We start from the raw sequence: 24040 nt of genomic DNA, 5'->3' as shown, positions 1-24040 counted from the left end.
GGGGGAATGAGTCAAAGCTATGGATGGTGCCAGGGTGTGCCAAGCTATATTTCGGATGGATGATATTGGTGGAGGGAAGTGGGTCGCTAATTCAGATCAGAACTATGCTGTGGGCAATAGGCCATGTTTGGCAGGAAGCAAAGGAAGGCACCCGATAGATGAAAGTTCAAAGGCACAGTGAAAGGTTTTCAAGGTGAGGCAGGTCAGTATTGCTCATGGTTGTGTGACCGTGATCCTGAACCACTTACCTTCTATAGTGATCTACGGTGGTGACGCTGCAAGCAATATTGTATTCTCTCCAGGAGGCACCCGCGTCACTGGTAGTAAGCTGCTAGCTGCCATTAGAGTGCACACATATAAAGCTGGATCAAGAGCAGTGGATCAAGCTGTGATATTCATATGGGTGTGAATTGCAGGATTCAAAAGGCAGGTGCAAGTGCTGCAGGAATGGCATGTGAATGCCACGTGGAAGCAACGTTATTTCATCAAAAGACACATATATTAGCAAGGAGGTCAGAACTGGTCTGCAATGTTGTAGGCAATATCAGCTGTCCTTTGAAAATAAATATAAAGGTATCCTTTGTGTAAAATGTGCACATAGCAACTCCTGTTTCCCGTTAGAAAGAGGAATATATAGAATTTATCCCCAACAAATCACATCTTTACATTCTGGAGCTGTGAAGCTGTAGATGGAAATGACTAACCTAATCGAAACCTGTTATGTTTTTTAACTCTTTGTTGAGTAAGACTCTTTAACAGATGGATAACCAGCTGGCCTGATAATTTTGTTACAAGTGTTGGAATTGACGGGTGTAGGTAATTCACAGGTCTGTCTGTGGTAGAAGTAGCTCACAAGCCTGAGTTCTGTGGTGCATACGGATTCAGATCCAGCAATGAAGCAGCACAAGAGGAAGAGAGGACACAGCAGTGTAGGTGACTGGTAACTCACTTGTTTGGACTACCTGCTCCTTTCAGCGAGGTTTGCTACAGCATCACACCTAAAAAGCAAGAATCTAGGGAGGTAAGAGCAGCAACACAGCCTGACGAATGTGGTTTGTCAGAAAGTGTAACCAATACAAAACCTTTGCTTAGTACAGTAATCTGTGAGTTACGGTGCAACAGAATACATTGCTACAGACATTAATACAGCGTATTAATAATCCACCCTTCTAAGACCTATTACTTTTAACATATGCTTCTCACAACAAATAAGCAAGGCCTACTGCCTTTCTCATAGCTTTTCATAATAAATATATTAGAACTACGGCATCTGAATGAACATTATTTAATGAACCGATCAGGGCTGCATCATAGGCTTGTCATCATGAAAAAGCCCAGTCCCAAGGCCTGATAAGTGGAGATTGTGGCTTGAGCTATGAGAGTGTCCCAATGGGTGAGCAAGTATTCAGGATTTGTGTTTGTGGGGGTGGGCAGGCTGATGCTGTAGGCTGCAGGGGGCTGGGATTTGAAGTTTTCGTAGATGACTGTAATCTGTGATAATTGATGTAACAAAATACCTGTCTACAGTGTTTAACACAGTGTAATCACAATTCACCCATAAAGATCTACTGGCTTCAACATAGGGTTTCACAATAAACAAGCCAGGCCTACGGATTTTGTTTTAATTTTTTTGTTTGTCATAAAGGGTAACTTGCATTAAAATGTATGCCTACTATGGTAAACTCTGAGATTCCTTTTACCTGCCTACAGGTTTTACGACCGTATAATAACAATTTAAACTTACTGGACTATTGAAATGCTTCTTAAAATATAAATAAGTTGGGCCGCCTGCCTTTGTCGTAAGTTTTCTATAGCATCTGGTAAAAGGCACCATTGACTTGTCACCATAAGCAATTCAGGACCACTGTACTGAATATTGCTCTCCCGCAAAACAACCATTTTCACACAGTCATAAAATCATAAATATGTACAAAATTAAAGTTGGCAGAGGGCAGAAGAGCACCAAAAACAAGTGGGGCAGAAGGGCACCAAAAACGAGTGGGGCAGAGGGTAGAATGGCACCAAAAAATGAGTGGGGCAGAGGGCAGAAGGGCACCAAAAACGAGTGGGGCAGAGGGCAGAAAGGCACCAAAAACGAGTGGGGCAGAGGGCAGAAGGGCACCAAAAAATGAGTGGGGCAGAGGGCAGAAAGGCACCAAAAACGAGTGGGACAGAGGGCAGAAAGGCACAAAAAACGAGTGGGACAGAGGGCAGAAGGGCACCAAAAGCGAGTGGGACAGAGGGCCTAAAGGCACAACGACGAGTGGGACAGAGGGCATAAGGGCACCAAAAATGAGTGGGGCAGAGGGCAGAAGGGCACCAAAAACGAGTGGGACAGAGGGCAGGAGGGCACCAAAAACGAGTGGCATTTGGTGCCGCAGACACGCGAGGTTCGGTTCCTGGCGCACATAGCCATGGGTGCAGCGCACAGAGACCCTCCACTGCCGCACACAGAGGAAAAAAATTAGAGGGAACATTGGTCAGGAGGTAGCTATATTAGAGCGACTGTAACTAGAAAGAAGAGAAAATAGTCTGTGTCCGTGAAATTGATGGCACCCCGTAGGACAACCGGTGTGTGCACATAAATACACCATGCAACGAAAAAAGTAGGAAGGGGAAGCTGGCAGTCAAAACATATTAGGCACCAGTGCCCAGGGTGGGTGGAGGAGGACTCAAAGGTCCCATGCAACTGCCTACAACAGAGCTACTTTGGGTGTCTATTGGGGAGGCAGTGGCAGTGACCACACAGGTGGTCACTGTACCTGCCCACCATGTTGACTAATAAGGTGCAAACTCCCAACGCATCATTGAGTTCAATCATCTGTTCTGGCCAGCAACTCAGCCATGTATGTGTCCCAGACATCTAGCGATGGTACCCCTCCCCGCGTCAATGGCAATGATCTCCAAGTCACTATCTCGGTGGAAGCCCATTTTAAAACATCCTTTTGTGAGAGCGACCGTGACGGTGCTACAGCCAATTTCCAGGACATGGTTATACTGCTCTTCAGGAAAACGAATGCCAAGTCCATTAATCTGACAACATAGGTGTTATTGCACATTCACGCAGTCAATCCCAGCAAGCAGTGAAGCAGGTTGCACTGCAGTCGGTGGCCCATGACTTCGGACAATGCCTGAAAGCCTCCCCCCAGAAGCCGGAAATCACCTGGCCTTCCCACACGCCTTCATCACCATCTTTGGCTCTATCCCATTTCCATGAACTGCACAATTATCTAGGCGCTAATACACAAGTTTCTAGACTATCCTGTGTTGGTTGAACATATCAGACAGTCCTTCTCATAGAGCTCCAGATGATCTGCTTTCTATTGTTAAAGGATCTACGCCCAACTGATCAGAATTGAACTTAGTCTGTGCTTATGTAATGCCCACTGTTGTATTCATATGGGGTGTGTAAGTAGGAGATAATTATTTCTATTTAATCTGTCCTTCAATTAGTTATAATTACTAGGACTTCTCCCAGTTTCCCTTGGTTGTTTTGAGATCTAAGATGGTGGAAGACACAAGGGTGAAGGTAAGACTATTACTGCATAGAGCTGCTGGCCAATTGGCTAGCCTCACACAAAAGTATTACAAAGGTGTTACTAGACAATATCTTTGGTTCGTCTTCAGTAACTTTCTTTGCTAAATGCTTTATTCTATGGGAAAGTGTGTGTAACACTTGAACGTCAAATTATAATCTAAACGATAAAGAATTGATATAACTTCATGAGCTTAAATATCTAACCAAGCACCATCAACATAGAGATAATAACAGCATGCAATACCACATGCATATGTTTGAAAAGAAGAAGAAAAAATCAATAAAGTTACCAGCGGCTGCTGCTGAATTTAAGAGTCAGTCTCTCTCGTCTTTCTTGGGCGTGATTACAAAACACGTAGAGAGTGGAATTTGGTTATGTTTGAAAAGAGATACATGCAGTAGTAAGGCTTAATTCTTCAAGAAAATAAGTTCCAGGACCCTCTTGAGGAGGCCGCTGCAGCTTGTACCACACATTTCCCCTGCTATGCTGCCATTAAAAGTAACAACACAACTACTTACCATAACAGTCCAACAAGTGTGACAGTGCAAACTATTTCAGGCCCCCAAAGCTATAACAATGACTTGGGCAGCAGGTATAGTAATTTTAAATATACATTGAATAAAAAATTAACTGTTGCTGAAGACCGGAAAGCACCACCTTGTGGCAGACTGTCACAGGCGCCGGTGTTGACAATTAAGTACTGGTGCCGAGCACCGGAAACCACCGGCTCAAATGAAACAATGAATTGTAGGAGCAGTTAGCCATCTCACGTGATTAAGTGGCATTTTTCATTAAGCAGACCAATTGTCTCAATCCTCCATGCCATAAGTTAAGGAAAAGTAAAAAGGCAATTTGCCTGTTAATGGTAATTATACTGTGTCTCAGTAAGGAGTATGTAATATCTCTCTGGGCCAGCAGCATTGCCTGTCAGAATGTGGCAACCAATTATGTGCTTTAAGAACTGCACTGAAAAGCAGACATGGGTTTAATTTTGTGTGAAATAGCAAAGTTTGCGACCATACATCTAATTATATTGAAAAGTCTGCCCTCCCCAGTGTAGGCACACACTCTTACATTTCACTGGGGATGGGGGGAAAGGAGACTGTGGAACAACTGTGCTTCCCTCCTTAGAGTTGCTCTATGCTGCCCGCTAGTGTGTTTGCCCCTGTGTTCACCTCTGTAAACCCAACAAGCAACACTCCAAGAAAGCCAGCTGGTTCACTCCCGCCCTTCAGGAATCCAGACTCACCTGTAGACTGCTCGAGGAGAGGTTTAGGAACATAAAAAATCCGAAAGACCACGCAGCCTTCATAGCCGCCATCACCACAAACCACCTCCTCCTCAAAACAATAAAGAAAACAGCCCTCTAAGAGAGAATCAACACCAACGCTCACAACAGCAAAGTACTCTTCACCATCATCCAGGAGTTTGCCAAACCCAACAGAAAGACAACAGAAGTCCCACCCTCCCAGAACGTCTGCAACAAACTTGGCACCTCTTTCCACCACGAGATCAAGTAGATCCTGACAGCCGGCTCGACACTCAAGACCTTCCCAACACTCCCGCCACTTACGCATCCAACTACGCCCCCCAACTGATCCAGCTCAACTGGACCCTGCTCATCATAGGCAACACTCTCAAGGTCATAAAGAGGATCCACTCCTGAGCCCACTCAGACCCCTACCTGCACCACATCTTCCATAGGGCAACCACCTTCATTGACCCTGAGCTACGCTGCACCATCAACTGCTCCAGTGAAACCGCCACCTATCCCCGAGGACTGAAAACACACTGAGTTCAACACCCTGATGAAGAAGCCCTCCGCTGACCCGACAGACCTCAAGAACTTCAGACCCATCTCTCTTCTCCCCTTCCCAGCCATGGTCATCAAGAAGGCCATCAACTCCCACCTCTTCGAGTTCATCTAAGCCAACCACAGCACTGAGATCGCCCTCTTTGCCGCCACCGCCGACACCTGCTCCCTCCTCGACTGGTGTGAAACGGTAACCCTCATGCTCTTGGACCTCTCGACAGCCTTCAACAGCGTCTCCCACCGAACGCTAAGCAGAAGACTCTATGACGCCGGCATCCACGACAAAGCCCTAGACTGGATCTTCTCCTTCCTCACTGGTCTAACACAGTGAGTCAAGCTACCACTGTTCCTCTCCAAACCAACAGATATTAGCTGTGGAGTGCCCCTGGGCTCTTCACTGTACCCCACCCTCTTCAACTTCTACAACGTCAACTTGCAGCCATCGTCCGGAAAAAGGGACTCAACATGGTCTACTACGCCGAAGACACCTAGCTGATCCTCCCCCTCACCCACAAACCCACAGCTGCCAAAGACAACTTCCATGACGAGATAAACTCTGTCACCACCTGGATGAGAGACGTCTCCCTCAAATTCAACTTGGACAAGACGGAAGTCCTATTCCTAGGACCCACCCCCTCTCTTTGGATGACTCCTGGTGGCCCGCTGCACTAGGAACACCTCCGATACCCACGGACCACGCACTAAACCTCTGCATCATATTGGACTCTTCACTTATAATAGACCGCCGAGTCAACTATGTCTCCTCATCATGCTTCCACATGCTTTGCCTGCTTCGAAATGACCTTCAGATGGATCCTCACTGAATCCAGAATGATGGTCACCCACGCGCTCATCTGCAGCAGACTCGACTATGGCAACGCACTCTACACCAACGTCACCCAGAAACTTTGCCGGAAACTACAGAACATTCAAAACGCCACAAGCAGACTGGTCCTCAACATCCCCTGCTGGAGCCACATCACACTAACACCTGTGACAACTCCACTGGCTCTCAGTCAGCAGAAGAGTCACTTTTGAACTCCTCACAAATGCCTACAAAGCTATCCACAAGGTAGGACCAGCATATCTAGACAGGATCGGAGGAAGATTCTTCTCCTACCTCGCTGCCAAGACCTGGAACACCCTGCCTTGCCACCTCAGACCAGCCTGGGTGCTGACCCAATTCAGGAAGGATCTCAAGACCTGACTCTTCGACTGAACCCCTGCACCCAGATGGAGCTGCAGACCCCTCCTTCCCCATTAGTGGCATGAGACCCTCACGGTGAGTAGTCACTCTATATACGCCATGATTGATTGTAATACGACACATGTAGGAGAAAAGGTGTTTTAGGTGCAAATTAGGGGAAGTGCTTTTGGCAGTACAGTTGCACACAGTTTGCGTTGGTACATATTGCAGAAGGAGCTACGCAAGATACTAGATGCATTAATGCACGAAGTGTAGTAAATGGTCGGTCCATGACAGATGTGAAGTCTTTTTTATTTTTATAGGTTTTGTAGGATCTGATATAGATTTAGAGATGCAGGAATAGTCCAAATCCCAAGAGAATTCACAAGCTTTGCATGCTGGGTTAGCAGCTGCCAATTCCTCCATATACCAGTGGACAAAAGGATGCCTAGGAAATAAGATTGTCTTTTTTACTGGAGTTATGTAATCTTGTTTACACAATATTCAAAATTGCCATGCTAGCTTCTGTGATATGTCCAAGTATAGCATTATAAAGAAGATTCAGGTAATCAGTTAGGTTGGCTTGAATCATATGGTACTAGCGACGTGTACAAATTAGATACCGAATAGGGGGTATTGGAGAAAATGAGTGAGTGGTCAGACCATGCTATCAGGATAGTAGCATAGTTGAAGATCTGATCACAGGATCCGAAATGCAGCTTGCTACATGAGTGAGGATGAGAGGCGAATCCCTGGACTAAACTGAAAGTAGCATAAGAATCTATTAAATTGTGATGGTCTGAATGTTGGGGCATCTGCGCATATGTTGATGTCTCCGAGAACGAATAAATAGTTGACCCTGAGCACCACCGGAGAAAGTATTTCAGTCAAAGATTGACAAAAAACACCTGTAGGCACAGGAGAGCGACACACTAGCATGCATGCATAAGGTATGTTAGAACTTGATACGGTCTCTTTAGCAGTTACTGCAAATGTAATTAATCGCTCTGCAATATAATGTATTTTGTAAGTGTCATGAACTGCGTGAGTGATGCATGTATAATATTGCATAGGGAGTCTGTGAAAGTTTGAGTAGATATGGCTTCGATATGGAACAAAGAGAGAGGTCCCTCGAGTTGGTGTATTTTTAAAAAATACATTTCTGTTAACTCCGTTTAGTGATGTAAAAGCATTTGGATCATGGGGAAGCTATAACTATATTTGGCTTCAGAGGCTTTCACAGATTGAACATGAATCTGCATTTATTATCTGATTAGCTCCCAGGAGATTAACATTTTGGACTGAAATTATTTTGAGGTCTGCTGTTCAAGAAGCCAGTCTGCAGACCTGGCCATCAGAATAATAAACGATATGTGTTAGCAAGTCCTAGCTCTCCTCCACTTCCCTGCTCCCTGGGAAGAGTCGGGCACTGTCAGAACGCATTTACTAATAAAATATGACAATTTCAGGGTGCTATCCGGATTATAAACTGATGTCTTTTTCTCTTGCTCTTAAGAAAGACGTATTTTACAAGGTCGGCGTAGAACGGTGTGAGTACATTAACACAGTGCCGCATCACGCCTTTTTTGGGAACCTTTAAGTTGAAAAATAACCGTATTAATATAAGTATTAAGGGCTAGTCGCCATAGTAACACGTGGACAGTGTTGCTGTATCACTAGAAAATGGCTGAGTCCTTAACAAGCTTTTATTTAAAAATACAATTGTTGACTTGTCCACCGTGATATGATTTGGAACCGATCTGGCCTAAACTGTCTGCACACTTATTTATGTAAAAAATGGAAACATTGAAAACGTTTGATGGAAATCTGTAAAACATCCTAAACGCGGTCTACTTTTTTGTGAAATACAAGTACATGTTACCTATAAATCTATTTAATGCTTCATGTAAAATTAAGCATTTAATCTATAGCTAAACAGTAATTTGATATCAAGTGACTTCAACAGAATGATAGATTTGATTATGTTCTCTTAGTCATTGCTATCTGCTAAAAGATTATTATGATTTTTCTAGATCTCGGATGGGTCTCAAAAGTGCAAGTGAATCAGCCAGCTGTTTTACGTCGCGCAGAACAAATTCAAAGCCGCAGGACTGTGAAAAAGGACTGGCAAGTAAGGGTTTCTCCTGAATCTATTTTGGTTACCTTTGCGGTTTGAATGTTGTAGTCACTGATTCAAGTTCACAAAACGGTGAGGAACAAACCGCGTTCATCTCTAAATTCAGATTTGTGGACTTTCACAGAACCAACTTTATCTCCTTTGCTCTTCATAGCCATGGTAACTCTCATCCTTTTCGGAAGCATCTGATACGGTCACTCAATACTAATTACAATACTCAATCAGGAGTTTGTTAAAGCGCAACTACTCACCCGTAAGGGTCTCGAGGCGCTAGGGGTGTGGGGGGGTGCAGCTTCCATTCCATCAAGGAGGGGGTCTGTCGAAGAGCCAGGTTTTGAGGTTTCTTGCGAAGATGGAGAGCGATGTTGTCCTCTTGACATCAGTCGCAAAGCCTTATAAGGATTATATTACCTCACATGCAGCTCCTTTTCAGCCTCTTGCCTCCCGCTCTTCATGAACCCTCACGCCTGGTTGTGTGGCACAAGGTCGAGCCTCAAGACATTTCTTCCCTCAGTGGATATTACATTTGACTTCTGTAATCTTCTCTATACTGACGTGACACAAATATTTTTTCTTTGCCATCTTTTCTCTCACTCCCACCTCCACCATTAGGTCTCACTTCACAGCTGTATGCTATGGAATGGCTCATTGGTCAAGCACGGTGACTTCGTTCAAAATCTTAGTATTTTACATTCCCTCCCCCACAGCATCATGCCCTTTATCAACTACATATTGTTAACAAATACAGAAACCTTAAAAATATTTTTCAATCCTGATATGCGATTTCTTGCCTACCACTTCCAGCGCAGCGAGATAACGAGTGCTCCATATGCACAGAACGGCTCTAATCATGATCTAAATTGATTATTGAAGTAGCCAAATAGTTGTCCTACTATAATACACTTTCTAACCTCTGCATGGAGTAAACTTTGTCATGTGAACCCTTTTCACTCTCTACACACCAACCTCTTAATTCTGACATTACGCTGCATGACATTCTATGAACAAACAGGCCAGTGTATCACCTGAGGCCCCACCAATATCCCTCACCCACCCCCTCTCTGGTTCCAAAGCACAGGCTGAATGGTTTCGGCACTTACAATACTCCTTATTCAAGCTCCAGACTGGATAGCAAGAAGCCCTGATGCTTTATGCAGAATGTAAGGAGATATCTATGACAGCACTGTATTAGGAAAATGTGCAATCTGTGTTCGTCAGCAAAGGAAAAGAGGTTACTAATTAAAGAGGTAGGGCATAGAAAGAGGTTAAAATGTACAGTAGCATGGACTTTTTTGTTTAAAGCCTAGCTTTGTGATTGCAAATGCAATGGTATATGTTCCCAACAAATGATTGATCCATCCTCCATAATACACTCTCACCCGCGCCATAGCACAATTCTGTTGCTCTTTTACTTTAGTCATAGTGCTGGCATGTTTTAGGAGCAACGGGAAAATCACTTGCTCTCATACATTCCAAGGACAAGTAAGTCATTGCATGCAGAAGGTGGCCGATCTCTGCATGGGCCTTCTGTTTTTGTGTCGCCCCTTACTCATCTGATCTTTTGAAGATGCATTGGCCTCCCTTACCACTTCCTTTTTGGGGTTGGCCTCATATTGCCCTACTTCTATGTATTACCTTTGAGGGTGTGTGACTCTCCGACTTGGTTAATCTGAAAAACAAGTCCACACAAAATGTAGGAAATGTGCAGTGAAGTATAAAAAACAGACCATAAATACTATATACTACTTTTGACGAAGTAGAGATATTTAACAAGACTACGTCGGAAAATCCGCGTACTTTGCACCTATTGTCTGATAGCATGTGAATTCCTCGATAGAGAAGTGCCCCATCGTTTGATGGCAGGCCTGACTATAGGGAACGAAGTAACTCATTGTGCAGTTTACCAAATTACATGGTTTCCAAATGCAAAATGGCACTTTACAATTCACTAAGCTCCTTTTATGGTGCAGAAAAGCCTTTCCAAATCACAAAAGGGGGTTTGCAACTCATTCTGAATTTGAGTTAGGTGGATGCATGAAGGGAAATTAGCCTCCTAATTGCAGATCACCATGAAATGAGTGAATGATTTGCAACCACATTTGTGGTCCCAAGCCAAAGAAATGTTACGGACTCCTCACATAAGGTGAGTTCAGATCTGCCTAAGGAAAACTGTCCCTGTGGGACATTGCACCGAAATCCTTCAGGAATTGTTTCGGGCGTCTCTGGGGGAAACAAGTAGTGGGCTTCGCTGCCTTCTCCTTCGGATGTATTTCCAAACGGGATTCAATTTTTTTTAACTGCATTGGTTCCTTTAAGGAACGTGGGCTGCTGTAAAAAGAAAAATATTTGCTGTTTGGGAATACAGACAAAAAAACATTGTCTGTTCTTCCTTGTCGGCCACTGTACCGGGTTTACAGCCAATCACAAGGGGTCGCAGATAGCGACCTCTCAATGTATTGTTAGTGAGGCAGTTCATTCTGCGCCCCATTATGACTAGAGATTGTACTACACGCTCTAATAGTGCATTGGGCGCATCGCAAAATTACTGAGAGGTTGCAAATAATTGGTTCATAATTTGCGCCACTATTTGCAACCTCTCTGATAGTACATCCGGCCCTACATTCTGAGCCATTGGTTTGGTGATTGTCGTGTTGTAGATAGGCCTCGCAAGTACATTAAAGGAGATCACACGTGTGTATGCTTAGTGGTCAGTCAACTGCCTGCCACGCCCAGGGTCATGGGCTATTTATTAACAAATCAATGTGCTCTCCGTCCCTACGTCGGGCGGAGCCATTAAACCTACGCTTAAAGGGGGGAATGGACAAAACACATTAGGGCTGCTCGTGGGCCAGGGTGGTCGCGCCCACTTTGCACAACATTACATTCCTCCTTTACCCTAAAGAAAAACAAATAAACAACATGGCATCATGTATCAGTTTCTCTGCTTACAGTCTCTGAGGTCTATAAATGCAAAAGGAACAGTCTTACTTATGAGGTGGTTGCAGCGCAACTCAAGTTCTCTCAGCGTCCGCAGCAGGCCACGAAGTCTTGGTACTTCTGGGATGGTTTCGGGCAGGGGCGCAAGTTGTACCTGCTTTGGCTGCGCTCACCCGACTGGGTGGGAGTCAGTTCTTCAGAGTCTCTGGCTACACCATCTCCAAGGTGGCTGTAGGCCACCTGCGGCTCCTGTTCATTCCTGACTTGTACAGTGGCGTCTACTTGCGGAGTCTCTTCCTCGTCAGGGGTATCCTCTCCTTCTGTTTTTCGTGGGCTTCGGGTCAGCCCTGGGAGTTGCTCAGCTGGGTCTGGGAATTAATCATCTTCCCTATGCAACAGTCTCTTGAAAAACGATACGTTTCTTGTGACAGTCTGTCTCCCTTTCACTGCGGTGATCATGGTGCCATTTACGCCGGTGACAATCCAGGGATGTAACTCAAACGGGAGACGGAACTTTCCTCCTGGGTGACGATTTTTCACTAGCACACGGTCGCCCACCTGAATGGGGCTGACTGCAGCTCTCCTCCGTCTTGATGCTTCTTTGTTAGCCTTGGTTCGCTGTTCCATGGATCGGTTGCTCGGGGTTGGAGCTGAGGCCCACCTGGGATGGTGTGGGAGAGTATCCACCACTGCTCTGTTGAAACACAGGCGGCTTGGAGGCACCCCGGTGGTGCAGTGGGGGGTCAGTCTGTACTCTCGTAAAAACTAGAAGAGGGCTAGTTCAAAGTTTTGGCCATCTGCCATGGCAATTTGTATTGTCTTATTCAGAGTCCTCATCAGTCTCTCGACTTCGCCATTGGCTTGAAGCCATCTTGGGGTTATTTTCCGATGTTTGATGCGGTGTGATTGTAAATATTCTGCCAGATCCCCGCCATTGAAAGGAGGTCCGTTGTCAGTGCGTAATTCTCCTATTAGGTCATGGGTCGCAATTATTTTTTTCTAGCTTTGGAATCACTTCGGAGGCTGCGGTGGAGGGTAGAATTTCGATTTCGGGGTACCTTGAGTAGTCATCCACCACAACAAACTTGTACTTCCCGCCTGGGAGGCTACCAAAATCTGCGCTGGCTCGTGTCCCTGGGGCGGTCAGCCCTTCTTCTGTGATTACCGGTGCTGGGGGATTGGGCAGGCTGGTCGCTATGCATACTGGGCATCGTTGGATGACGTCTTCCACCTTCTTGTCAAGCCCCGGGAACCAGAGCTTGGTTCTGATGCGATTTTTCGATTTCACAATGCCCTGGTGAGCACCATGGGCTAGGTGGACTGCTTGTTGGGTGAGGCTCTCGGGCAGAACTAGGCGGGGGCCTCGCAGGAGGCATCCTTCTGGCGAGATGGATAGTTCGCTCTGGACTTGGTAAAGCGCTCTTAGTGTGGCTTGGGCTTCTGGGGTGCGGAACGACGCCGGGCTTTGTAGTGGTTTCCAGTTCCCTGATTGGATGGCCTGGATGGCGATTTGTAGGCAGTCGTCGTCCTTGGTGGCTCGGGTAACGTCTTCAAGGGAGATGGGTAATGGCCTTGAACGCTCCACTATCATTCTCACATATTCTTCGGTGGCGTCGGCCTCTGCAGCTTCTGTCTCAGTGGCTGGACGGGCATGCCGCGACAGATAGTCGGCGGGGTTTCTGGAGCCTGGTCGATACTCCACTGCGAATTGGTATTCTTGGAGCTGGAGTACCCATTTCTCGATGCATGGAGGAGGACGTGAGGAGGACCCTTGGAACAGTGGGAGGAGTGGTTTGTGGTCTGTGATTACCACAAATGGGTGTCCGTACACGTAGATATGGAAGTGGCGGCACCCCCATAGAATAGCGATGGCCTCTCTTTCGATTTGCGAATATCTTTGTTCTGTTACTGTGAGGGTCCTGCTTGCGTACGCGACGGGTGCCCACTCTCCGCAGGGTTGCTGCTGGGTCAGGCCGCGCCGAGGCCGGTTGGACTCGCATCCACTACGAGTTGGGACTCGTATCGAGGGTTGAAGTAGGCTAGGGTCGTGTCTGCTGAGAGTGCCGCTTTGGTCTTCTGGAAGGCCTCTTGCTGTTCTTGTCCCCACTCCCAGGTGGCTGTGGCCTTAGTGAGGTCACGAAGGGGGCCGGTGAGATCCGACAGGGCTTTAATGAAGCGCCCGCAATACGTTACCATCCCTAGGAAACTGCGGACGGCTGTCACTGATGTTGGAGCGGGGGCATCATGGATGTCTTTTAGTTTGTCCGGGTCTGGCCCAACGCCTTGGTCGGAGAACCGGTACCCGAAAAAGCTGATGTCCTTCCGGAGGAACTCGCACTTCTGCCTGTGAAGGGTCAGACCTCTCTCCTGTAGCCTGGTGAAGACGGCCTGGAGGCGTCGGATGTGTTCGTCGAGCGTCGCCGCGTGGACTAAGATATCATCGCTCACGTTCAGTACGCCGTCTAGGCCTTGCAGGACATTTTGAATGATGTTCTGGAATACTTCGGCCGCGCTGGATATCCCGAAGTTGAGTCTAGTGTATCTCCACAGGCCTGCATGGGTAGAGAAAGTAGTTATCGGGCGGGAGTCTGGGTGTAGAGGGATCTGGTGGTATCCGGACCATCTTCGAGAACCACTTCGAACCTGACAGCTCACTGATGATGTCGTCTATGGTTGGTGTCAGATGGCGTTCTCTCTTGATCGCGAGGTTAGGGATGCGCATGTCCACGCAGATCCGCACCGCGTCAGGTTGTTTCGGTTTCTTGGCCACTACGATGGGTGACACCCATGGAGTCGGTCCGCTGACTCTCTCTATGATTCCGGCTCTCTCTAGCACACGTAGTTCTGCTTCCACTTTGGGCCGTAGGTGGAACGCTATGCGCCGGTGTCTGAGGGCCACTGGAGCGACCGAGCGATCTATGTGGAGGCGGACGGCGGGTCCTCTCAAGCAGCCGATCCCATCGAACAGTGACGTATGTTGTAATACGAGATGGTCGAGGCTGTGGGCTTGGACCGTGAGGGCGAAGTGGATCAGCTTGAGGTCTTGAGCGGTCCGGCAGCCGAGCAGGAATCAGGACCCTTCTTGCGACACGTAGATTTTGGTGTGTACGTGATGGGAGTCGTGTGAGATTGTTGTCCGGAATACTCCGCAGAGGCGAAGGGGTCGACTGGTGCCGTAGGCATACACTTGTACTCTCGTGGGATGGAGTACCGGCGGTTCGTTTAATGTCCGGTACACGCTGGCTGCCATCAGGTTGATCGTTGCCCCGGTGTCGATGAGGGCTGCTAATGCTTGATCCTGTACATTCACCGTGCACATAGGTTCTGCTGACGGTGTTGCCGCTAGTGTGTTGAGCATTCGTACCACGTGGACTGACGCTGCGTCCGCTTCGTCGTCGTCCATGTCACTGTTGGTGGCGGTACCTGGCATTGGCTCTATTTGTCTCACTCTTCGGGGTGGGCCATTGGGCTTCGTCCTCTGTGAGGATAAACACACGCTCGCGAAATGATTGGCTTTTCCACAGGCGCTGCAGATTTTTCCTTGCGCTGGGCACGCTCCACTGTGGGGGGGTTGTCCCTCCGCACCACATGCAGGGGCGGTCGTGAGATGACTGAGCGGAGCTTTGCCGAGGTCTTCGGGGTGGTTTCGTGCGTGTGTCTGTGGCATTTGTTTTGATGGCGCACACTGGTTCAACTTTGACTGCGACCGTTGGTTTTGGCTCCATGTGAGCTGCTCGAGCTTTCGATAGTTCTTTAGACCGTCCGAGCGCTAGGATGTCGCGCATGGGCATGTTGTCTGTCTCTAGGACTCTTTCGCGTAGTTTCGAGGAGGCGCAGCCTTGTATCAATTGGGCGCGGATCTCGTCATCCACATCCGGCAGGGTGCACGTGTTGGCTAACATTTTGAGTCTCGCATAGAAGACATCAACGGACTCCTCTGGGAGCTGGCGGGCTTGGCGGAGCAAGAATCGTTCATAATCCGCGCTGGCGAAAGGTTCAAAGTACTCTGTTATGGCGTCGCGTAGCGTGGTGTAGTTCCGGGGTGGGCCGCCTTCCACTACGTCTTTTGAGATGTCGTGGATAGCTTCTCCTCCTAGGTGCAGAAGTATTGCGCGCCGCCGTTCAACTGCGATGTCCGCTGCCACAAAGTAGTTCTCCAGGCGTTCCACCCACTTCTTCCACCGGGCAGCTTGGGAGGGAGGTGTGCCCGTGACCGTGAAGGGTTCAAGTGGCGGCACGGGGAAGGCGGGAGGGGCTGACGGCTAGGAGATACCCAGACACCAGGGGGCTATGGGCCCAGAGACACGTTGGTGGCAGCTGCAGGCAATTCCAGGTGAAAACGGCAGGTTATGGCAGCGTTGCACGCGAAATGCGTGGGAAACGGCAGGCTATCCTCACGCGAGATGCGTGTGAAATGGAAGGCGGGCCGCAACGGTGCACGCGAGAAGCGTGAGGGATGGCGCGGGAAGCGCGCGGCGGGCCCGGCAGGCCACGAGATGTCAGGCCGGAAGCAGGAAAGTGCCGGAGCACGGCTGGGCAGCGGAGGTGGGGGTTCGTCCCAGAGGCAGCGCGGCAGGGCACTCAAAGGCGCACAGGCAGGGAGCACGCACCTGGGGGCCGCGAGGCCGGTCTTGCCGAGATGAAGGCGGCGGGGCTGCTTGCTGACAGGTAGGATGACCGCGGCACTGCCCGCAGGATGCTGTAGCAAGGCAGGGCGGCCGGGTGCCGGGTCCTCGTGGTTGGGCCTCCACACGGCGAGGCACGGAGTTGCGTGCAGGGTGGCTGTGAGAGCTCCGCTGGGGCTGCTGTAAGACAGAATGATTGCGGGCACAGCAGGGGCTCGCCCTGAGTGGAAGGGCAGAGAGCGGCACGCGGTGGGGTGGTGAGACCACCTCGTCGCCAGTGTCGTGTTGTAGATAGGCCTCGCAAGTACATTAAAGGAGACCACACGTGAGTATGCTTAGTGGTCAGTCAACTGCCTGCTACGCCCAGGGTCATGGGCTATTTATTAACAAATCAACGTGCTCTCCGTCCCTACGTCGGGCGGAGCCATTAAACCTACGCTTAAAGGGGGGAATGGACAAAACACATTAGCGCTGCTCGTGGGCCAGGGTGGTCGCGCCCACTTTGCACAACATTACAGTGATATAAAATAAAATTACCCTCTGCTATGTATGCTGCATCCCTTCAACACCACAGTGCAAAGCGATACGTTACCAATTTCCAGTAGAGAAGGACAAACTGCTCTGCCAGTTTAGCATTGCATAGCCGCAAGCTTGGCAGCGTGTTTCCTCACTGTGCGTGCCAGTAGTGCTCTGTTCCAAGCAGATTGTTGTATGACGTTTTATGTATATGTCATTTAGTTTTTATGTGTCTGTTTCCATTTTGTTTTAGGCCGCCTGGCTACTGAAAGCGGTCACTTGCATAGATCTCACCACACTGTCAGGAGATGACACCTTCTCCAACGTTCACAGGCTGTGTTTCAAAGCCAAACATCCAATCAGAGAGGACCTCTTGAAAGCACTGGCAATGCAAGACAAAGGTACAGGTTGTCTGCTGCGAGTTGAATGTGCCGTGCACTTGTAAGTGCCTGAGAGCTGTCTTTAAAAAATAAAAATAACATTTTAAAAACTGGTGTACTAGAGAGCATTTTAGACGAGATCACAAGATCTGGCATGAAACAGCTGAAGGGACTCTGAGTCTGTTTCGTCATACGTTGCCAACCTTCCTCTGTTTGCACTTTGCTCTCTCCACCACTGCCCGTTTGTATGTAAAATACGTATTTTAATACCAAGTCTGCCAAATCCAGAGCGATTTATCAACAGCGCAGAGATAGTAAGGTGGAGCTGAGAAAATTCTGCCCACAGTTGATCTAATATCTGTTATTTGTGCATGTGTTTTTAAAGACAAGACTCGAAGGCCAACTACCTCAGCTTCTAGGTGCTGCACCCATTGTGGAACCAGCGGTGCACGTGGACATACGGCTTTCACCATTGTAATGTTATTGTAATCAATGTGATTGTATCTTTTCTTTTTTCTTTTTTCTTTTATTGTATTTGATGTCATTCCTTGTGTATCATTTTCTATTTAATTCCATTAATGTGTACATCACTAAAGTCAAACCAAACCGTAAAATTAGTTTATAAATCACCTCATAAATCCTTGCACGTGTCCTGCGATCCAAGCTGCGCTTGTTTGCATCCTGTGTCCAGCATGTGTCAGTAACATACTTTTTATTCCCCCATTCGGTTGTTCGCTCGTTACCATATTGATTTATCGAATCTTTTATTTACTGCTAAGTTTTTACCTGTTAATCGTCTATCTTAATTTGATTGTCAAATGGTGATGCAGTTTCCTTTCCAAGGAATCCTGGTGTTGAAGTCTGATAGCTTAGTAATTGACGAGGGAGAAGGCAAATGGGTTTGGAACACATGTTTTGATTGCTCCTGCTGATTTCTTTACTCTGATTCCTTTCCCTTGTCCCAATGCTTGGCAGTGGACGAGTCTCCACCCGCATTACATGCTCCCCATTGACAAAGTTGAACAAAAGGTAACGCCCCTACCCCCCAAAAGGAAGCCCTATATACGGCTTGTAGGATACCCTACTCCAGGCTCCTTGTCTGTCATTTGTTGAAGTCTGCATCAAAGCTAGCCCTCCTAGGTGTGGGCCTGCGGTAGGAACTTAGATGAGGAAGGAGGATCAGATTGATGAGATTATTGGTAATCGTAACCTCTCATCCATTCCTCATCCTGGTCCATACTAACAGAGCATACACCAGCTGCAGGACCAACTCAACCTTATATTCACAATGACAGCTGCTAAAGTAAATGTGTTGTAGTTCTGTAATTGAAAGGAAGCCTGCTGAAGTAGATCTAAAGGAATATGTACCCTGAATTGCCCAAAAAATAAAATATAAATCCAATTGTGTAATGAATTAGACCAACGGATAAGATGGGGGAGTCTAGAGATAAACACGCAAAAAAAATCCCCCAATGCTGTCCGAAGGCCCTAATGGAACCAGACAGTGGAGGTGGACAAATGAATGCCAACCCGTTTCTGCCGCAGTCACAATGCTCAACAACCCTCTAAATCCCAGGGAAGCAACTCTTCAGTGTAACATCAGGCTTGGAATGGTGGGACTCATTTTAAGGGACTTACGACTCTACAGAGGACTGCCAAGAAACAGGGGGTTCATGAAGTGTGCCCGCCCCTGGCAGAGAAGAGAATATAAATACTGTTCTGTTTCTTCTATGTCTTCTTCGGGTGTCCAGAGGTGATGGGCACCTCTACTAATAAATATAGATGGGATTACGAATGAATGAGGTTTAAATACAATTTAATTTTGTTGTAAAAAAAATCAGAACTAATCTTTTTTTCAATTTCTATACAGGTATTACTACTGGTGCCATCTGCGTCTATCCAGCTAGAGTATGCGATGCGGTCAAAGCCCTGAAGGCAGCCAACTGTAACATTCCAGTAGCATCAGGTACATTTATTTAATTTCTCACTTCCATATCTAAAGCTCGTATTTCCTTTGCTTGATTTTAAAAATGGAGTAACTTGCAGAGATCCTAAGAGCCAGCTTCAGGGCTCAGTGCACCTGGTGCAACAGAACTTTTTGGTGCACCCCCCGCCCCCCTTCTTCCCCCATTACCTCCTCAACGGATTACCACCCGCCAAAAGTACCACTCCTCTCTCCATAGCCCCACTCTCACATTCATTTCATTAATTGTAAAGCACTGGTAAAGGCTGGCTTTAATAATAGGAATGTATTTCTACCCAAACGAACCCTTTTTAGTACCATTAGGAATAGATAATGAAAGAGTGGGAAACAAAACACAACTTCCACACCTATTTTATGCAGTTTACAAGCAGCTCTTTGATGACAGTTCATACCAGACACTGATCTGTATTAGGGGTGTATCTTATGAACTGCGGGAACAAAAGGATCTCTGTGGCAAAAGCAGTAATCCACTCAGCTATCCACGTAAAATAAGGATCTGTGATCTGCACATTCCTTGCAGCAGGCATATTAACCCTCTGTGCTCCTTTATGGAGAGTCAAAACTGCCACTACACAACACTCCGATCTCTCTCTCGCTGGAACATTAACCGCAAGAGTTATCTTGACATTTTTATTGTTGCCTGAAAGCTGGACGCACAAGGAACCTTGCAGCAGGTGCTTTTAAATTGTAAGTTATTGCTAAACACAGCGCCTCCCTGATATATCAGCCCCCACTCCTTCGGGTCAGCACCCAGTGCAGACACACCGGTCGCACCGCTCCAGAGCCTGCCCTGTATGTATGGTTAAGCATCCAGGATGGGAAACATTGCTTTCTGTTTTAGTATCTGCAGGTTGTCCAACTCTGGAAACAGAATAAACAATGTTGTGACCATTAGTTTATCAGATATCGGAAGCTCACCCACAGCTGCCATAATAAGCTGGCGCTGCCATGGGTCAAACGACTTTGCAAGGTAGTGTTTTTGTGTTGAATACAAAGTCATTCTGTATACAAACAAAAATCATAAATATTTTGCATAGCGTACGTCGTCCTTATCTGTCATTTAAATTAGTTGTGGTAGACACAGTTCAGCCTTAATTCGTATTTTTGCACTCAACTCAACATTATAATATTGCAAGGTAGTGTTATACTAGTCACACCGTTGCTTTAAAAAAAGAGTAACAAATTTGAAGTGGCTTTCACCAGATAAATGTAATTGCTAAGAATAAAGTGGATTCTTAAGTAAATTAAACTGCATGCATATCTAAAAAGATTACACAATTGACAGTGGCATAATGCACGTGATTTGATTTTTTTTACTCTCTACCTTACCTGTTCACATGAGGTTGTAGGCACTTGTATCACACAATCTTCCTTACTGTCCCTGACAATTACTGGTTTTAGAGAACTTAACATCTTGTCAGAAGGCTGTCCAAGCCCTATGTTTACAAATGTTTGGCTGAAGTAAGCTAGAAGTACCTGCTTCCAGTGGCCACAGCAGGTTTTGATTTGTCCATAAGCACACCCATACATGCCAACATTTTAAGAGAGGGACGTGGGAGATTTAAAATAAAAAATCTGGAGAATGAAAATTTCCCGTTGACTTCTATTGTACAAAATGAGATTTCAGACGGTAGACAGCTAAAATAAAGCCATTTTTGCCTGAAAAATCAGCAGTCTCTCGCCTGAATTGGGTCTATTGGCATGTATGAGCACACCATATGCCTCCCTGATCAGGGTCGGGTTGGGGAGGCGGGCAGTCGGGCATTGGCCGATGGACCGCCGCCTAAGTGTCACCCGTGGGCCATTTTTTTAATCCCTGTGTCACCTGGCCCACAGAGCCTTGCAATCTTTGGCAGCCCCCTAGGCAGACCGCTGTATTGTAAGGCAGGCTGACTAGCAGGGCTAGGACTAGCAACACTAGGCCTGCCGTCGCAGACTTCAGCTTAGCCCCTGGGAGGCGCACACACACACCCAAAAGCAGTGCTCCTTCTCCCCTGCTGGGCTATAAAACAGAGGCTGGCGGGAAGAGTAAAGCAGCCTTGCAGGGGGTTCAGTGTCAGGTGATAATGGATCATGGTCCATCTTCACCTCAGCCCCCATTGCACTCCACCTCCGAGGCCAGCCTAGAAGTTTTGTTCTTTGCTTCCTTTCCGCTCTGCCAGGCCATAGCCTCGAGGCTGTAGTGAGCTGGGGAGGAGGTGAGTGGGAAGTGGCCAGCAGGCTCCCAGGAGGGAAGTTGTTCCTCTGGCTGTAGGGTCATTTTCAGCTCACCCCCTTGGGTTCAACCCTGTTCAAAACCACTGTCTTTCCCTGCTTGCATAGGCCTAGCTGTGAGGCTACCTTGACCAGAGCTGCCAACTTTGGAACTATGTTGGAATCCCGGCGATAGCTCAACATCCTGTGATTCTGGGCAAATCACTTCTTGTCCTGAGGTTGAAAAATAAAAACGAATTTGATCTCCTTTAGCGCAGCTGGTGCTCATTGAACTAGATCTAATGTCCTTCTGACCAGTTCACACTATATATAACTACAAAAAAAAGGTTTTTTAAATGACCAGCCATTGCTCACGTTTTCAAATGTTGCAAACACCAGAGCATGATATTTAACCCCTCCCCTGCTGATGACGGAACCGCTCCGTCATCAGCTACAGTTGGGCTGTGCTGATGACGGAGCGGCTCCGTCATGGCCCAGCCGCCGCGCCTGCGCGGTGCTGATTTCGCGCCTGTGCGGGCGTTCTAATGAGCGGGGCGGGTCATGACGGAACCGCTCCGTCACCAGCATAGCTCAACCGCGGCTGGTGACGGAGCGGTTCTGTCACCAGCATGCGGCCGCCACGCGGCCGCCCCGCCCCTTTAGCGCTGCAGCAGAATAGCCGCCGCAGCGAAGGGGTTAAAGACGAATCTTTATGTAGAATAAAAACCTTATTCTTTTTTAACATGGCTTTTCTGCCTTTGTTAATTTGACGTTCAGTCACGAGTCATTAAGGCAGCTTTAGAAATATTTGCCTTACGTTTACTGTTTAAAATACATACAGATTAGGTGAAAAAATACAGGATTATGCTGATTTGTATCATTTTTGTAGAGGCTTGGATATTAAAATACCCATCAGAGCAGGTGTTGTGGCCCTTGGACCATTATATTTCACCTTGCCCCACCTGGCCAAAACTCAGTGCTCCTAGTTTTTACCCACACTACTGGCTCTATAAGTTATAACATGATTACATTACCAATCATTTCTATAAACATATGCCTAATGAGACTAATTATTTGGTGTTTAATAAAAAGGCCCGATCCGGGAATGTGGGCCACTTTTTTCAGGAGTCCTAATTGTGATCCCAATCCGACCCTGCCCCTGATGATAGAAGTTGGCCCCCTTACTCTGAAAATTATAGTTTTGTTTGTATCATTCGTTTTGTCCTTTTTAAATTCAGAGGTCTTTCAATAAACCACATGTAGTAAAGCAGTCTTCATTCTACTGGTTACTAGTCTAATTTCTCAGCTTTTTTTTTAATATGCAGACTCCTACTCCTTGGCCAGAGCAGACAAGATGAGGGCTATGGACATCCCTGAAGAGTGCCCTTCTGCACCTAGCATGCTTTTGAAACTGTTTGCCCCATTTTAACAATGGCCCGCTGTACAGTATAGCAACTGTTTCTGAGTGTTCATTTTTGTCTCCTAAAAAGCAGACATTCACAGGCTAGTAAATTGAATGCCCTTTCAGAATCTCTAGAGGCTACTGAAATGAGAGTGCATCAAACGGTGATCTCATGAACGGTGCAAAAATGCAGCTGTGGATTAATGGAGGTGTTGTGGGCTAGTATAAGACGAGATAGATCCTAGCTTACCACTCACATAAAAAAAATGGAAGGCTATTTCCTCTTGCTTTGCATTTCATCTTTAGTTCTAGCTTGGGGATGAACAGAAACATGCACTGTTGGATAATAATGTTTCAAATGTTGAATATCTTGCCTTTAAGTAAATATATTTACATTATGGGTGCAAGATTTCAGAGTCTGATAATAAATAGAAGTACAAGAGTAGGCGGAAATTATAAATGCCATATTGATATATTCCAGTGGCTACAGTGAGTTTGTTACTAACAGTAGCAACCAAAAGTAGAAAGGTCTAGTGACTATGTCAGTTAATGCATGTTCTCTAAATGGAGTAGCCATTTAGCATATCATTAAGCCCACTTATGGGCACACAACAATTTGAGTTATGAGATTAGAATCCCTATTCAAACCTTTTCAGAGGAAAGCACAAATAATGGTCTACCCTCCTGTAGTAATGACACACTACACGATAATTGAAGATGTTGGCTTTATTCAGTGTCAAACATCAGGTGCTCCCAGCTGGGCGGCAGAACGTCTCACCAACATTCCAAAGCTGCCTCCAGGCTGACAGCTCGGGGTGAACCATAGTAGGGGTGAATGGAGGGGGGAACGTGAGGGAGGGAGAAACCATTAACAAGTTACAACACCTCCCACGTCCTGGCTACCAGTAACAAGTCAGAGACATAGACAGGGATACCAACAATTAGATGGCACCCATGCCCCCACCAGTGCCTAACCCCTGGCATTTAAGGATTAGGTCGTGGTTCTTGTCACCCAGTTTTCACATGACATTGTGGGGAGGAAGGGAGGCATCTGGGGCGTGATGGTGCCTATTCTGGCAATAGATCCATGTTCCCATTTCCCAGGGGTTAAGGTAGCTTTGGGTACTTCCTGCTTGGCCTGGTGTGGGGAACTTTTAAGGATTAAAATGGTTGCTTAGCTCCCTGGCTTTGATGAACCTGCAGGGGACTCCACACTAACGTGAATGCATGAACCCAGGGATTCCGGAGGACACATGAGGCTTTGCTAGTTGGTAGATTTCCATCTGCCACTCCCTCCAGCGGGGTGATCCGCCTAACATACATGCATG

General features: G+C 47.0%; 1 protein-coding gene across 5 annotated transcripts in view; it reads left to right on the top strand.

The window, feature by feature from the left end:
- Positions 1 to 24040, top strand: part of DERA (deoxyribose-phosphate aldolase) — a 357107-nt gene that overhangs the window by 94811 nt on the left and 238256 nt on the right. For all 5 annotated transcript variants that reach the window (XR_015295847.1, XR_015295846.1, XR_015295849.1 and 2 more), the window contains exons 2-4: positions 8572 to 8669; positions 17007 to 17154; positions 19004 to 19099. Coding sequence is in view for 2 of the 5 variants with exons in the window: in XM_086920854.1 (XP_086776980.1) it covers positions 8572 to 8669; positions 17007 to 17154; positions 19004 to 19099 (342 nt within the window). In the remaining 3 variants the exon portion in view is untranslated. The remainder of the gene's footprint in view (positions 1 to 8571; positions 8670 to 17006; positions 17155 to 19003; positions 19100 to 24040) is intronic.

Source organism: Lissotriton vulgaris, chromosome 1_1 (genome assembly GCF_964263255.1).
Source record: "Lissotriton vulgaris chromosome 1_1, aLisVul1.2, whole genome shotgun sequence".
Taxonomy (NCBI): Eukaryota; Metazoa; Chordata; class Amphibia; order Caudata; family Salamandridae; genus Lissotriton; species Lissotriton vulgaris.
Note: the sequence above shows the minus strand (reverse complement) of the source record. Positions and strands in the feature narration are given on the sequence as shown.